Below are 14,658 nucleotides of genomic sequence, written 5' to 3'. Positions count from 1 at the left end.
CCACACTCAGAGGAGGTCTTTCTGATTTTCCAGAAGTCCAGTGTACTCCTTCTCCAGGAGTGTTCTCAGGGCTTCCTTTCCTGAGTGGTACACTTGGGAAATGTGAACATGGTTCCATTTGAGACGGGGTTCTGGCGTAGTCTGTTGAAGTCTTGGCCGGAGGCATAGTGGCCACACACAGGTCTCTATGAATACACACTTTAATGATATTTCCTAGCTGTTGGATAGTTCAGGTGAGAACAGTTCTTCTAAAATAATAGGATCTGTGCTTCTCTGAGATTTCCTCCCTGCAGAAGCCTCATTTTCAGAATTTGGGCCCCTGAGTTTCTAGAATCAGCCATTCCCTGCCTGCCCAGGGTTGAGCCAGGCCTGCCACTGGTATGGGAGTGCCAGCCTCGCCCCCCAGTCCCCCCATTTCACTGGCCCTAAGCACAGCTCCCTGTCTCCCTGCAGCACAGTCTGGTCCGTGATGAAGAGCGTCCTCAGGAAGGACGGCCCCTTGGGCTTCTACCAAAGCCTCTCCAGCACCTTACTCCGAGAGGTGCCTCGCTATTTCCTCTTCTTTGGCGGCTACGAGCTGAGCAGGTTGTTTTTTGCATCAGGGAGATCGAAGGATGAGCTAAGTAATCATTTGGCTGGGCTGGGCCAGGCCGCGCCCCACACTGGCCTGCTTGTTGCAGAGGCTGTGGGGGTCTGCTAGGCACGGAGGTTTCTGGAGGCTTGGAAAGGACTTTGGCACCTTCCTCTGGGTGCACTCATTTCCTCGCCACAAGGATGAAGCTGTGCATCCCAGAATTCTTTACTGGAGTAACATTTTAAGGGAGAAGATAGAAATTACTTTCCTCTGGGGACTCTTCAATAAAGGGGTAAATCACCTGTAAAGTTGTTGCAATAAGCATAAAACTTGGTAACAAATCTTGAGTGTATTTCCAGAGGACTGAAAAGTATTCTTTCTAGCTTGTCCTGTGTAGCTGCTTGACGCAATCATGTCAATGTTTGGCTTGCATGAATGATTACTTGTTTCTTCTCAAACACATCACTTCAGTGTTTTGGTCTTATTCTGGGGTTAGGCAAGCTCCCAGGCTTAACTATCATGTTTAATAAGACAACTTTGGCTTTCGTGGTAAAGGAAGAATCAGGGCTGTGGGGCATTAACATAATGAAATACAGCAGACTGAGAGGGTTGGAAAAAAAATGACCTGTGTTTCAGTGGCCACTATTCTCATTCCCATGGGGTGGGGGGTGGGTTGCCATATTATTGGGGCCTGCTGGTTCTGTGTGGGCCAGTCCCTCGGAGGGCAGGCCAGGTGGGACACAGCACCACAGTGACCAGCACTGATATGGTCCGGTGATGAGGGGCAGACCCAGAGTGCCACATGGGACCTTCTGTCCCCTGTGCAGGGAGCCCAAAGAAGCTAAATCCCTGAGATCATGACCTGAGCTGAAGGCAGATGCCTTACTGACTGAGACACGGGTGCCCCAAGTATCAGCATTTTTATTTGTATCTACCTGCACCCACTACCACCTTGACCTCTGGAAATGTTGTCCTTGAGACAAAAATGCTGTTGGCTGCTTTCCTCCTCCAGGCCCTGTCCCTTTGATGTTAAGCGGTGGAGTTGGTGGGATCTGCCTCTGGCTTGGTGTTTACCCAGTGGATTGTGTCAAATCCAGAATTCAAGTTCTTTCCATGTCTGGAAAACAGGCAGGATTTATCAGAACCTTTATAAGCATTGTGAAAAATGAAGGGGAGTCTGCTCATTGCAGAAATGGAGTGGGTATGTCTAGACCATGTATTTCGCTGTAACCCTCGTGGAGGTCAATCACGTGTGTGTGGTTGTTCTCTTCCCCTGCCCCCTATCCTTTATCTAGTCCCCTGCCTTAGCTTGCTTCCATTCTCAATAATGTTTGATGTCCTTGTTCCTCGCTTCTGGGCCAGGATTCTTTGTTCTAAATAGCCCGGAGGGAACTTTAAAACTGCAGATTGTTCCAAGAGGACAAATGCTTGGAAGTCAGCACCCCTTGTACTATAGAGTATAGATAGTATCAGAAAACCATCTCTAACAGAACCACTAAAGGATTTAAAAGAACGTGCTGAAAGTCCCTAATGCTCAGACTTCCTGAAGGTGATTGTCTCTGAATTTTGAGAGTTAACGTAGGAGTATCAAGATTGTCTAGGAGATGTTTGTATAATGCCCGGATCGTGCCTCTGGTGAGCAGAGATCTGTCCTTTCAGCATCTGCTCTACATCTTCCACCTCGGGATGTGAACTTCTCGGGCTTGATTTTGCGAGAGAGCAGTCACAGGGTGTGGAAACTGTTCAGTTCATACTCCAGAGTTGCATAAAGCCTCATAGTTGCGCAGAGCCCTTACGCCTCCCTCATCCACTTGGATCTTCATAACAGTCTGGGCAGTGCCAGCTGTGGACACAGGACTGGGCTTTTGGCCGTGTCTTGCGGTCCTTGTCCTCCCGACTGAATCTGTGAGGCTGCTGCCCTCCTGTGTTCTGGGGCTGCTTCTCTCTGCCCAGGTGAGGCGTCGTACCAGGAGCGAGCCCGGGATTCGTGTGTGGTACCTCAGCGTCACCAAGATTTGCTGGAACACTGGATGCCTGGCCTCGTTGCCGTGAGCCTCCATCCTTCCCGTTCGTCCAGGGACAACTGGACAGAAGCCCTTCCATCCCTTGTTGGCATTCAGTGTGTTGTCTGGATCTGTCGGTGTCCAGCCCTGGGCTCTGCGGCTTCACAGGGTCTCTCTGAGAAGGGGCGTCTCAGTCTTTGATCACTTTTTGTCTTCTAGGAATAACAGCCTTATATTCTGGACTGAAACCCAAATGATCCGAGGGTTCCCTGACAATAGGGCGCTCTTTCTGGCCTACGAATTCAGCAGGAAGCTGATGAGCCAGTTCGAAGCCTACTGAAGTGTCCTGGCAAAACGAAATCCAAGTCTAGGCACGAGATCATGACAGTTCATCTCAGGGTTTCATGGAGTACAAGACCAATGGGGAATTATTTTGGTTTCATAGGAGTTCTGTTTTTTTGGTCTTCCCTTATACTCTAAATCTTAAACTTTGTGAAAAGGGTCTCCATTTTATCCTATTAATTTCTGCCCATAATCGTACTAAAATTGAACTCAGTTGCTGCTCTTGTCCTTGGTGGGACATTTAGGGTGATCTGCCGACCCTGTACAGGATCTGAAAGGCTAAATATAGTTCTTTCGGGACTTTTCGTAAACCTGTATGTGTCCGTGCAGCTTGATGGTTACATGTTAGAAGGCGTCATTTGGTTCCATATTTAATTCTCAGATCTCACCAGAAAAACTGAGGTAACCATGTTTCATGAAGATGACTATAAGTGATTCCTTACTCTAGATGTAGGCTTTTAGAATCTTAGTACATGCACTGTGCTAAGTGGCTGAAGTTGTTTTTCTGTGGTGCTTGACAACTGAACTATCTATGTAGATTTTGTAGAGGAGAACATATCCGCAAACTGGTGTGGCTTCCATGTTCACGATTTAAGTTAGGAGTAAGCCTCTTGGACTTTCCCAAGATGTTCTACTGTTAAAATAGTGCCATTCACTTCCTAGGTGGGATCATCTTGACCCCTGACACATTGTGAGGTGTGGTGAGAGCAGCACGCCCCTCACCTGTGCCAGCTCCCCTTCTCTCCCAAAGAACTCCGCCTCTGCTGGGCCTTAGGTTGAGGGAGGTGCTGAGGGGAGGGGGCCCTGCTGCTGTGCTTTGTGAAGGCCCATGACCGCCAGCAGGCCTGCTCTTCCGTCTCTGGGTCCTGGCCTGGGTAGAATTGCAGATTATTTCTTTGGACCTTCTTTCGCCTGCTGATGCACTTTGGCCCACTCACTCACTCACTGCCTCCACCGACCAGAAACCCTTCCCGGGAGCAGAGTGCCAAAGCCAAGAGAAGCCCTTGTTCCCTACTGGTGCCTGAAGGACAGTGCTCATGGGCAAGGTCCTCTTTTGGATGGAACTGGACAGAACCGAGGGCTTGCCCTCCACAGTGAGTGATGTTGGGGTGACCCCTTTGTTTACATTTCTCAGGATCGCTAACTGCCATGTTTCTTATTGGTTTGGAGCCTTTTACATTTGGTACTGGCAGTCCGAGGATTTTCAGGATTGTATATAGGGGGTGACTTTACAAAGCAATGAAACAAACCAAGTAATTTTATTTAGCTATGCCATACGAATGCACTAACCACCACCACAAACTCCAGGTCACCTGGTGGAAGAGGGTCCCTTCTTGTCCCCACTTAGGCAAGCCTCATCATACCGTGCTGCTCCAAGACCAGCAAGGGCTCTCTCAGAAACCAGTGTTCTTAAGCAAGCTGACTCTGCTAACATCTGTCCCGTGTGTGTCTGTCCTTGTTGGCACAGTGTCCCCCTTGAGTGAAACCTCTGGTTACCTGAAGCTTTTTGTTCTCTGCAGAGGCTCTGTGCTAACTCTAGCCCACGCGCCAGAAGCCAGAGGGTCGGGGCAGTGAGCAGCTGCTCTTTCTGTATACTGCAGCTGTGCAAGTTGGCCCAGCAGCAGCATTCTTCTTCTGCCTGGTTGTGTGGAAGGGGTTGATGTAGCAGGAAACTGTTCTATTTTTTAAAAATAGCTGAATTTCCTATTATGTTTTGGATAATTGTATTCCAGGGTAGTCCTATCTATTCGAAAAAAAAGAGTATCATTCTGATGTACCATGATGTAAGAATCTCGAGTTGTTCAAGGAAGTATTTATGTCAGTTTGTAAGGAGGCAAGCCTGTAAATTCTCTTTATGTGAGCAAAAGCACAAGAGTGTAGCAACTCAGTGGCCAGGAATTTGGATGCATCTTGGAGGGTTAGGGAAGAGAAACCCTAACTGTAATCTTCTTTCAGAAAGCAAGTCTTGAAAATTGGGGTTTTCTTCCTTAGTGCCAGCTAAGTATCTACCCCCTACCCCCTGCCACGTGGTCTGCCCCTCTGGCTTATGATTGCATGCATGTTCAAGGGAACAGTACAAACTGTTTAGCAGCAACATGTGTTATTGTACACAAATTATAGCAAGTAATATAGTCAAAGCTTTTCCTAAAAAGCCTTTAGATGGGCTATTGCACTGGTAGCTGAGACCCTTTGAGGGCTATTTGGAGGGAAAGACAGCATCTGCATCCAGGCATGTTCATAAATAAGGAACATATTAACATATAAATAATGACATATAAATAAAACATATAAATAACGAGACTTCGAATAAAACAGCATCCAGCAACGAAGAGAATAGGATTCCCTGTGGACACTGGACTAACCAGTGTTTATAGTTAAAGGATGATCTTCACAGAGTTCCCTACATTTAAATGAAGTTGGCTGGAAGCAGAATCTGTGTCAGGGGCTGTACTTTAAAATCATCTAGATTTCTCTAGGCAGACATTTCCTTTGACTTCACGGTGATGTTACAAAGAGAAAGAATCTGCTGTAATGTCTGCTTATGTTTACCCAGATTCTCTTGTCCTCCAAGGACTGCCTGTGTAATTGAAGCTTGTATCACAAGCTCAGCAGGGACTGTTTATAGGAACGGTCCTATGGGCTCAAACCTCGTACTGGTGCCAGTCGGAGGTTTGTTAAATAGCTTAGAAATGACCTCTTTAATCTGACATTACACATGTGAAAGCAGGGACTACTTACCCAAAAATACATAATAAACCTCACGCAATATTGTGAGGAATCATTTTAAATGTTATTTTGATATGAAAGTTCTTTTAAACTCTTAACTGTGGCACGCAGTCCCCAGGAACAGTAGTTCTCTCAACTCTGGCATACCTCCTTCAGGAAAGAAAAGGACCACTAACCTTTTATAATGCATATACTTAAGGTGTCAAAAATGCATATGTAAATGTACTGTAAGTATACATGCAAGGAAGGAGGGTTAGGAGACCTAAATGTGTGGCAGGGATTGTGGGGAACAGGATCCTACTATCCCACTTCTTCAAAATACAGCTCAACTGCAAACTCCTCAAGGTAGATGTTCCATGTTTTTTTTTTTTTTTTTTTTTTATGTGGATTATCCAGTTTGTTCCGTGGAAGGTAAAGCCTAGGAAAGAAGAAACATGTTTCAAGCACAGAAGGCCAACCAGGGTTAGTCTTAGTCCCTCTCCTGTGCCTCAGTTGGCACATACAAGTGGAAGGGCTTGGTAACATCTGGGATGGCCAGTGTTGGGGCAGTCAGTAAGGCTGTTTGTAATTCCCCAAATGCTCCTTCTGCCTCAGCTGTCCAATCTACCATAGTGAGTCCTCCCTTAGCCAGTTCACAGAGAGGTCGCACCATCTCCACGCACCGCGGTATCCACAGCTTGCAGCAGCCCAGCGTCCCAAGGAACTCCCTCATGGAGACCGAAGCCTAAGTAAGTGGCGTGGCTCCGACAGAGCTGTGTTTGTATTGCTGACCCCCGATACCCTTTTCCCTGCAGAGTCTGCAAGAGAGCTCTTGTCCCCCACAAGCAAGACCCATAGTCCTCAGCGGCTATTTCTACTATTCCCACTAACTCAGTCCTCCTTCAAGTACTAGAGAACTAGAATTCTAGAGAACTTCCAGACTCAGGAACGAATTTCCAGAGAGGGAAGAAGTTTCCCTGGAATAATCTTCAGATAATTTATAAAAAAAAGATTTCCCAGTTTAGTCACTAGAAAGTCATTTCTAAAATAGAGACTATTGATTTTTTTTTTTTTTAAGCTGTCTTCACGGATTCTTACTGTGTCCTCTAACTTCTGCCCTAGATCCAGGTGTGTGTCAGTCACCTTTAAACTAGCTAAAGCCTTCCTCGAGGATGCTTTCCTTTCTGGCCTAGAATATGGTAGGTGGTCGGTCATCAGAAGATGAACACACACGGTAGACCTGCCCTAGTCGAGGTAATTGAGCAGACTCCTGCTACACTTGCAAGGGGAGGGATTTATTACCACACCTAGATCTGATTAGAATACGTCTCAGCTCCTATGACACGGTCCTATGGCATGGACTTTGAGGTTAAGGCCACAGTGGTTCTCAACGCTAACCCTATATTTTACATAATGAAGAATGGGGGACTTGAGGATTTCTTGGTTTCTATAAATTGAGGGCAGGAGTACCATTCTGCCTTACACAGATCTTGGAGATTAAGCCATTTCTACTGGATTATATCAGAGCCATACCTTTTATTTTGTAAAAATGATGTATGGAACCAAAAAAAAACATGGACACTGGTCATAATACTTGGGTAGGTCCTAAAATTAAAAGAAAAAAAGTTAATTTTCATAGTAAAAATGATACTAAAAACTAATTCCAAAGGGATTAAAATTCCTCCTTTTCCCTCCTTTCTATATATGTTGAACAATTAGAGCCGTTAGACACACAGCACTTAACCTCTATAACCCTCCGCTCACGACACAAAGGAGACTTTAAGAAATGGCTTTTTCTTGCCATTCCTATCAAAATTTAAGGAAATGTGTTTTTTTCTATATAAATTAGACAATAGTCCTCCAACCTAGTTTACATCGTGCTGACCAGAGACTGATGCCACTTTATGTCCAAAGACCTCATCCATTTCTACAAGCAGCAGCTGCACTGATAATTGACTGTCAGTATTAATGATAAGAATACCCACACATGAGAGAGTTTTCATCTCATGGCCCTTGAAAATCACAAAATTAAGCAACACTGCCCAGGCCAGTACTTCTTGTAGTGGAGCTCCTGCTTTGGACCACTGACTGAGCGAGTGTTCAGACCGGCTTCAGGGATCAAAGGGGAGCCATCTGATATGGGAACCACCAAGGCACTTGCTTCCACACACCTACCATTTCAGTACTGAACAGATTTTCCCATAACGGGGAGCAAGCAGGGGGTGAAGGAGGGCACAAACTTTAACTTGATCAACACTGTTAGTTGTTGGCAGTTCTGCTTGATGATTTCAATAGGAAAACAAAACCACTGAGGCTTAGAAATTCATGTAAAGAGTAACACTTGTACACTTTGTGACTTCTCAGCAGAAGTTACACACTCATGTTCAGAGCAATGACAATGGCAAACATTCTCATTTTTCATAAGGTAAATGTTAGATTAAAAATACTATTTAAGGGGCACCTGGGTGGCTCAGTGGGTTAAAGCCTCTGCCTTCAGCTCGGGTCATGATCTCAGGGTCCTGGGATGGAGCCCCATATCGGGCTCTCTGCTCAGCAGGGAGCCTGCTTCCCCCCTCCCTCTCTGCCTGCCTCTCTGCCCACTTGTGATCTCTGTCTGTCAAATAAAATTTTAAAAAATACTATTTAACATGAATTATGTATCGGCTCAAAGGAAAGTCAGCTCTCCCTCATTTTAAAGTACTTTATAAACTATGGGGAGCACTGTGTTTTAAACATACAAAACAAAAGTGTGATCACCACTCTGCAGTAAACATACCTTTGTTTTTTCCCTATTTGAAAATATATGCAAGTTGTGTAGAATTTAGAAAAAATGAGCAAGGGGCGCCTGGGTGGCTCAGTGGGTTAAGCCTCTGCCTTTGGCTCAGGTCACAATCCGTCCTGGGATTGAGCCCCACATAGGGCTCTCTGCTCAGCGGGGTGCCTGCTTCCCCCACTCTGTCTACTTGTGATCTCTGTCAAATAAAATCTTTTTTTTAAAAATGAGCAAAAAATCTCTTATGTTCTTTTTAAAAATTTTGATATAGACCGGCCTTGTTTTTCACCCCCTCTCTGGCGAGGGGTTGACATCTCCTATCCTGTTCCTTGCCAGGAATTGTAGTAAAGGAAAGCCTAAATCAGAATCATTCAAAGGCCAGACAAGAATACTGCCATAGGTTGGTTCTGGATGACTCACGGAAGAAGAGAAAAACTGCACTTTGAAGTCATCATACAGTGGTGGGCAGTTGGACAGATGGATTGTCACGTTGTCTGTTTCCGCATCATGAAGGATCTGTGAATGATCACACGGAACTCAGAATCATAACCCTAGCTAATGGGTGGATAAATGGTGATGTCCAGTTTGCTTATCGCAGCTTCCTGGATTTATCAAGTACACTTGGTCTCAGAGTGCAGCCATTACACATATAAATAAATGTGAACCATTGTTTCTTTTCTTTTTTTTATTAATTTTTTATTTTTTATAAACATATGTTTTTATCCCCAGGGGTACAGGTCTGTGAATCACCAGGTTTACACACTTCACAGCACTCACCAAAGCACTTACCCTCCCCAATGTCCATAATCCCACCCCCTGCTCTAGATCCATCCATGTTGTCGCAAATGGCAAGATTTCATTTCTTTTGATGGCTGCCTAGTATTCCATTGTGTATATATACCACATCTTCCTGATCCATTCATCTGTTAATGAACATCTAGGTTCTTTCCATAGTTTGGCTATTGTGGACATTGCTGCTATAAACATTCGGGTGCACGTGCCCCTTTGGATCACTACGTTTGTATCCTTAGGGTAAATACCCAGTAGTGCAATTGCTGGGTCATAGGGCAGTTCTATTTTCAACATTTTGAGGAACCTCCATGCTGTTTTCCACAGTGGCTGCACCAGCTTCCATTCCCACCAACAGTGTAGGAGGGTTCCCCTTTCTCCACATCCTCGCCAGCATCTGTCATTTCCTGACTTGTTGATTTTAGCCATTCTGACTACTGTGAGGTGATCTCTCATTGTGGTTTTGAATTGTATTTCCCTGATGCTGAGTGATATGGAGCACTTTTTCATGTGTCTGTTGGCCATCTGGATGTCTTCTTTGCAGAAATGTCTGTTCATGTCCTCTGCCCATTTCTTGATTGGATTATTTGTTCTTTGGGTGTTGAGTTTGCTAAGTTCTTTATAGATTCTGGACACTAGTCCTTTATCTGATATGTCGTTTGCAAATATCTTCTCCCATTCTGTCAGTTGTCTTTTGATTTTGTTAACTGTTTCCTTTGCTGTGCAAAAGCTTTTGATCTTGAGAAATCCCAATAGTTCATTTTTGCCCTTGCTTCCCTTGCCTTTGGCGTTGTTCATAGGAAGATGTTGCTGTGTCTGAGGTCGAAGAGGTTGCTGCCTTTATTCTCCTCAAGGATTTGGATGGATTCCTTTTGCACATTGAGGTCCTTCATTCATTTTGAGTCTATTTTCGTGTGTGGTGTAAGGAAATGGTCCAATTTCATTTTTCTGCATGCGGCTGTCCAATTTTCCCAGCACCATTTATTGAAGAGGCTGTCTTTTTTCCATTGGACATTCTTTCCTGCTTTGTCGAAGATTAGTTGACCGTAGAGTTGAGGGTCTATTTCTGGGCTCTCTATTCTGTTCCATTGATCTATGTGTCTGTTTTTGTGCCAGTACCATGCTGTCTTGATGATGACAGCTTTGTAATAGAGCTTGAAATCTGGAATTGTGATGCCACCAACTTTGGCTTTCTTTTTCAATATCCCTTTGGCTATTCGAGGTCTTTTCCGGTTCCATATAAATTTTAGAATTATTTGTTCCATTTCTTTGAAAAAGATGGATGGTACTGAGATAGGAATTGAATTAAATGTGTAGATTGCTTTAGGTAGCATTTTCACAATATTTATTCTTCCAATCCAGGAGCATGGAACATTTTTCCATTTCTCTGTGTCTTCCTCAATTTCTTTCATGAGTACTTTATAGTTTTCTGAGTATAGATTCTGTGCCTCTTTGGTTAGGTTTATTCCTAGGTCTCTTATGATTTTGCGTGCAATTGTAAATGGGATTGACTCCTTAATTTCTCTTTGTTCTGTCTTGTTGTTGGTGTAGAGAAATGCAACTGATTTCTGTGCATTGATTTTATATCCTGACACTTTACTGAATTCCTGTATAAATTCTAGCAGTTTTGGAGTGGAGTCTTTTGGGTTTTCCACATATAGTATCATATCATCTGCAAAGAGTGATAATTTGACTTCTTCTTTGCCGATTTGGATGCCTTTAATTTCCTTTTGTTGTCTGATTGCTGAGGCTAGGACCTCTAGTACGATGTTGAATAGCAGTGGTGATAATGGACATCCCTGCCGTGTTCCTGACCTTAGCGGAAAAGCTTTCAGTTTTTCTCCATTGAGAATGATATTTGCGGTGGGTTTTTCACAGATGGCTTTGATGATATTGAGGTATGTGCCCTCTATCCCTACACTTTGAAGAGTTTTGATCAGGAAGGGATGCTGTACTTTGCCAAATGCTTTTTCAGCATCTATTGCGAGTATCATATGGTTCTTGTTCTTTCTTTTATTGATGTGTTGTATCACATTCACTGATTTGTGGATGTTGAACCAACCTTGCAGTCCTGGAATAAATCCCACTTGGTCGTGGTGAATAATCCTTTTAATGTACTGTTGAATCCTATTGGCTAGTATTTTGTTTCGTATTTTTGCATCTGTGTTCATCAAGGATATTGGTCTATACCTCTCTTTTTTGATGGGAATCCTTGTCTGGTTTTGGGATCAAGGTGATGCTGGCCTCATAAAATGAGTTTGGAAGTTTTCCTTCCATTTCTACTTTTTGGAACAGTTTCAGGAGAATAGGAATTAGTTCTTTAAATGTTTGGTAGAATTCCCCAGGGAAGCCGTCTGGCCCTGGGCTTTTGTTTGTTTGGAGATTTTTAATGACTGTTTCAATCTCCTTACTGGTTATGGGTCTGTTCAGGCTTTCTATTTCTTCTTAGTTCAGTTGTGGTAGTTTATATGTTTCTAGGAATGCATTCATTTCTTCCAGATTGTCAAATTTATTGGCGTAGAGTTGCTCATAGTATGTTCTTATAATAGTTTGTATTTTTTTGGTGTTAGTTGTGATCTCTCCTCTTTCATTCATGATTTTATTTATTTGGGTCCTTTCTCTTTTCTTTTTGATAAGTCAGGCCAGGAGTTTATCAATTTTATCAATTCTTTCAAAGAACCAGCTCCTAGTTTCGTTGATTTGTTCTATTGTTTTTCTGGTTTCTATTTCATTGATTTCTGCTCTGATCTTTATAATTTCTCTTCTCCTGCTGGGCTTAGGGTTTCTTTCTTGTTCTTTCTCCAGCTCCTTTAGGTGTAGGGTTAGGTTGTGTACCTGAGACCTTTCTTGTTTCTTGAGAAAGGCTTGTACCGCTATATATTTTCCTCTCAGGACTGCCTTTGTTGTGTCCCACAGATTTTGAACCGTTGTATTTTCATTATCATTTGTTTCCATGATTTTTTTCAATTCTTCTTTAATTTCCCGGTTGACCCATTCATTCTTTAGAAGGATGCTGTTTAGTCTCCATGTATTTGGGTTCTTTCCAAACTTCCTTTTGTGGTTGAGTTCTAGCTATAGAGCATTGTGGTCTGAAAATATGCAGGGAATGATCCCAATCTTTTGATACCGGTTGAGTCCTGATTTAGGACCGAGGATCGATCTATTCTGGAGAATGTTCCATGTGCACTAGAGAAGAATGTGTATTCTGTGGCTTTGGGATGAAAAGTTCTGAATATATCTGTGATGTCCATCTGGTCCAGTGTGTCGTTTAAGGCCTTTATTTCCTTGTTGATCTTTTCCTTGGATGATCTGTCCATTTCAGTGAGGGGAGTGTTAAAGTCTCCTACTATTATTGTATTATTGTTGATGTGTTTCTTTGATTTTGTTATTAATTGGTTTATATAGTTGGTTACTCCCACGTTGGGGGCATAGATATTTTAAATTGTTAGATCTTCTTGTTGGGCAGACCCTTTGAGTATTATATAGTGTCCTTCCTCATCTCTTATTATCGTCTATGGCTTAAAATCTAATTGATCTGATATAAGGATTGCCACTCCTTCTTTCTTCTGAGGTCCATTAGCATGGTAAATTCTTTTCCACCCCCTCACTTTAAATCTGGAGGTGTCTTCGGGCTTAAAATGAGTTTCTTGGAGGCAACATATAGATGGGTTTTGTTTTTTTATCCATTCTGATACCCTGTGTCTTTTGACAGGGGCATTTAGCCCATTAACATTCAGGGTAACTATTGAGAGATATGAATTTAGTGCCATTGTATTGCCTGTAAGCTGATTGTTACTGTATATGGTCTCTGTTCCTTTCTGATCTACCACTTGTAGGCTTTCTCTTTGCTTAGAGGACCCCTTTCAATATTTCCTGTAGAGCTGGTTTGGTGTTTGCAAATTCTTTCAGTTTTTGTTTGTCCTGGAAGCTTTTAATCTCTCCTTCTATTTTCAATGATAGCCTAGCTGGATATAGTATTCTGGGCTGCATGGTTTTCTTGTTCAGTGCTCTGAAAATATCATGCCAGCTGTTTCTGGCCTGCCAGGTCTCTGGATAAGTCAGCTGCCAATCTAATATTTTTACCATTGTATGTTACAGACTTCTTTTCCCGGGCTGCTTTCAGGATTTTCTCTTTGTCACTGAGACTTGTAAATTTTACTGTTAGGTGACGGGGTGTGGGCCTATTCTTATTGATTTTGAGGGGCGTTCTCTGAACCTCCTGAATTTTGATGCTCATTCCGTTTGCCATATTGGGGAAATTCTCACCAATAATTCTCTCCAGTATACCTTCCGCTCCCCTCTTCCGTCTTCTTCTGGAATCCCAATTATTCTAATGTTGTTTTGCCTTATGGTGTCAGTTATCTCTCGAATTCTCCCCTCGTGGTCCAGTAGCTGTTTGTCCCTCTTTTGCGCAGCTTCTTTATTCTCTGTCATTTGGTCTTCTATATCACTAATTCTTTCTTCTGCCTCATTTATCCTAGCAGTGAGAGCCTCCATTTTTTATTGCACCTCATTAATAGCTTTTTTGATTTCAACTTGGTTAGATTTTAGTTCTTTTATTTCTCCAGAACGGGCTTTTATATCTCCCGAGAGGGTTTCTTGTCATTTTATCCAGGTAAGAGTATATGAAGGAGCAATAAAATACTAAAAGGCTGGCAACAACCCCAGAAAAATATGCTTTAACCAAATCAGAAGAGATCACAAATCGTGAGGGGGGAGAAAGGGAATAAAAAGAGGTTCAAAAAGGGAGAAAGAAAAAAAAAAGAATAAAGAAAAAAAAAAACAAAGAAAAATATAAAAAAGAAAAAAAATTTTAACAGAAGGTGAGAAAAAAAACAAAAAATGAAAAAGAAAAAAATTAAATTATCTCTAAGACTAAAAAAAAAAAATCACAGGGAGAAAGCCATGAGTTCCGTGCTTTACTTTCTCCTCCTCTGGAATTCTCCTGCTCTCCTTGGTATTGAAACCGCACTCCTTGTTAGGTGAACTTGGTCTCAGCTGGATTTCTTGTTGATCTTCTGGGGGAGGGGCCTGGTGTAGTGATTCTCAAGTGTCTTTGCCCCAGGCGGAATTGCACTGCCCTTACCAGGGGCCAGGGTGAGTAATCCACTTAGGTTTGCTTTCAAGAGCTTTTGTTCCCGGAGCGCTTTCCATAGAGTTCCGGAGGACGGGAATACAAATGTCGGCTCCCTGGTCTCTGGCCCGGAGGAGCCGAGAGCCTGGGGCCCCACTCCTCAGTGCGCCCTCAGAGAATAGCGCCCAGTAACTCCCGTCTGCCTGACCTCTGGCCGTGCTCCGAGCTCACCGAGCCTGCGACCGGTTCAAGGTAACACCGAGCTGTGAGCTCACTGTCGGCTCTGTCTCTGTAGCCGGCTTTCCTGTTCCAATACCCATAAGCTCTGCGACACTCAGACACCCCCGATTCTTCTGTGAACCTGCGGGACCTGAGGCCACGCTGACCCCGCGTGGGC

At 43.5% G+C, this 14,658-nt stretch overlaps 1 protein-coding gene and 1 pseudogene across 1 annotated transcript in view; one reads left to right on the top strand and one right to left on the bottom strand.

Moving 5' to 3' along the window:
• Positions 1-3,224, top strand: part of LOC131814152 (mitochondrial ornithine transporter 1-like) — a 161,593-nt pseudogene extending 158,369 nt beyond the window's left edge.
• A 935-nt stretch (positions 3,225-4,159) lies between these two features.
• LOC131814144 (small ribosomal subunit protein mS31-like) overlaps positions 4,160-14,658 on the bottom strand; it is a 44,426-nt gene continuing 33,927 nt past the window's right edge. The window contains 4 exon segments of the mRNA XM_059144872.1: positions 4,160-6,064; positions 7,159-7,199; positions 7,201-7,230; positions 8,819-8,914. Coding sequence (XP_059000855.1) covers positions 5,947-6,064; positions 7,159-7,199; positions 7,201-7,230; positions 8,819-8,914 — 285 coding nt within the window. The 3' untranslated portion in view covers positions 4,160-5,946.

This window comes from Mustela lutreola, chromosome 13 (genome assembly GCF_030435805.1).
Source record: "Mustela lutreola isolate mMusLut2 chromosome 13, mMusLut2.pri, whole genome shotgun sequence".
In the NCBI taxonomy this organism is placed as follows: domain Eukaryota; kingdom Metazoa; phylum Chordata; class Mammalia; order Carnivora; family Mustelidae; genus Mustela; species Mustela lutreola.
Note: the sequence above shows the minus strand (reverse complement) of the source record. Positions and strands in the feature narration are given on the sequence as shown.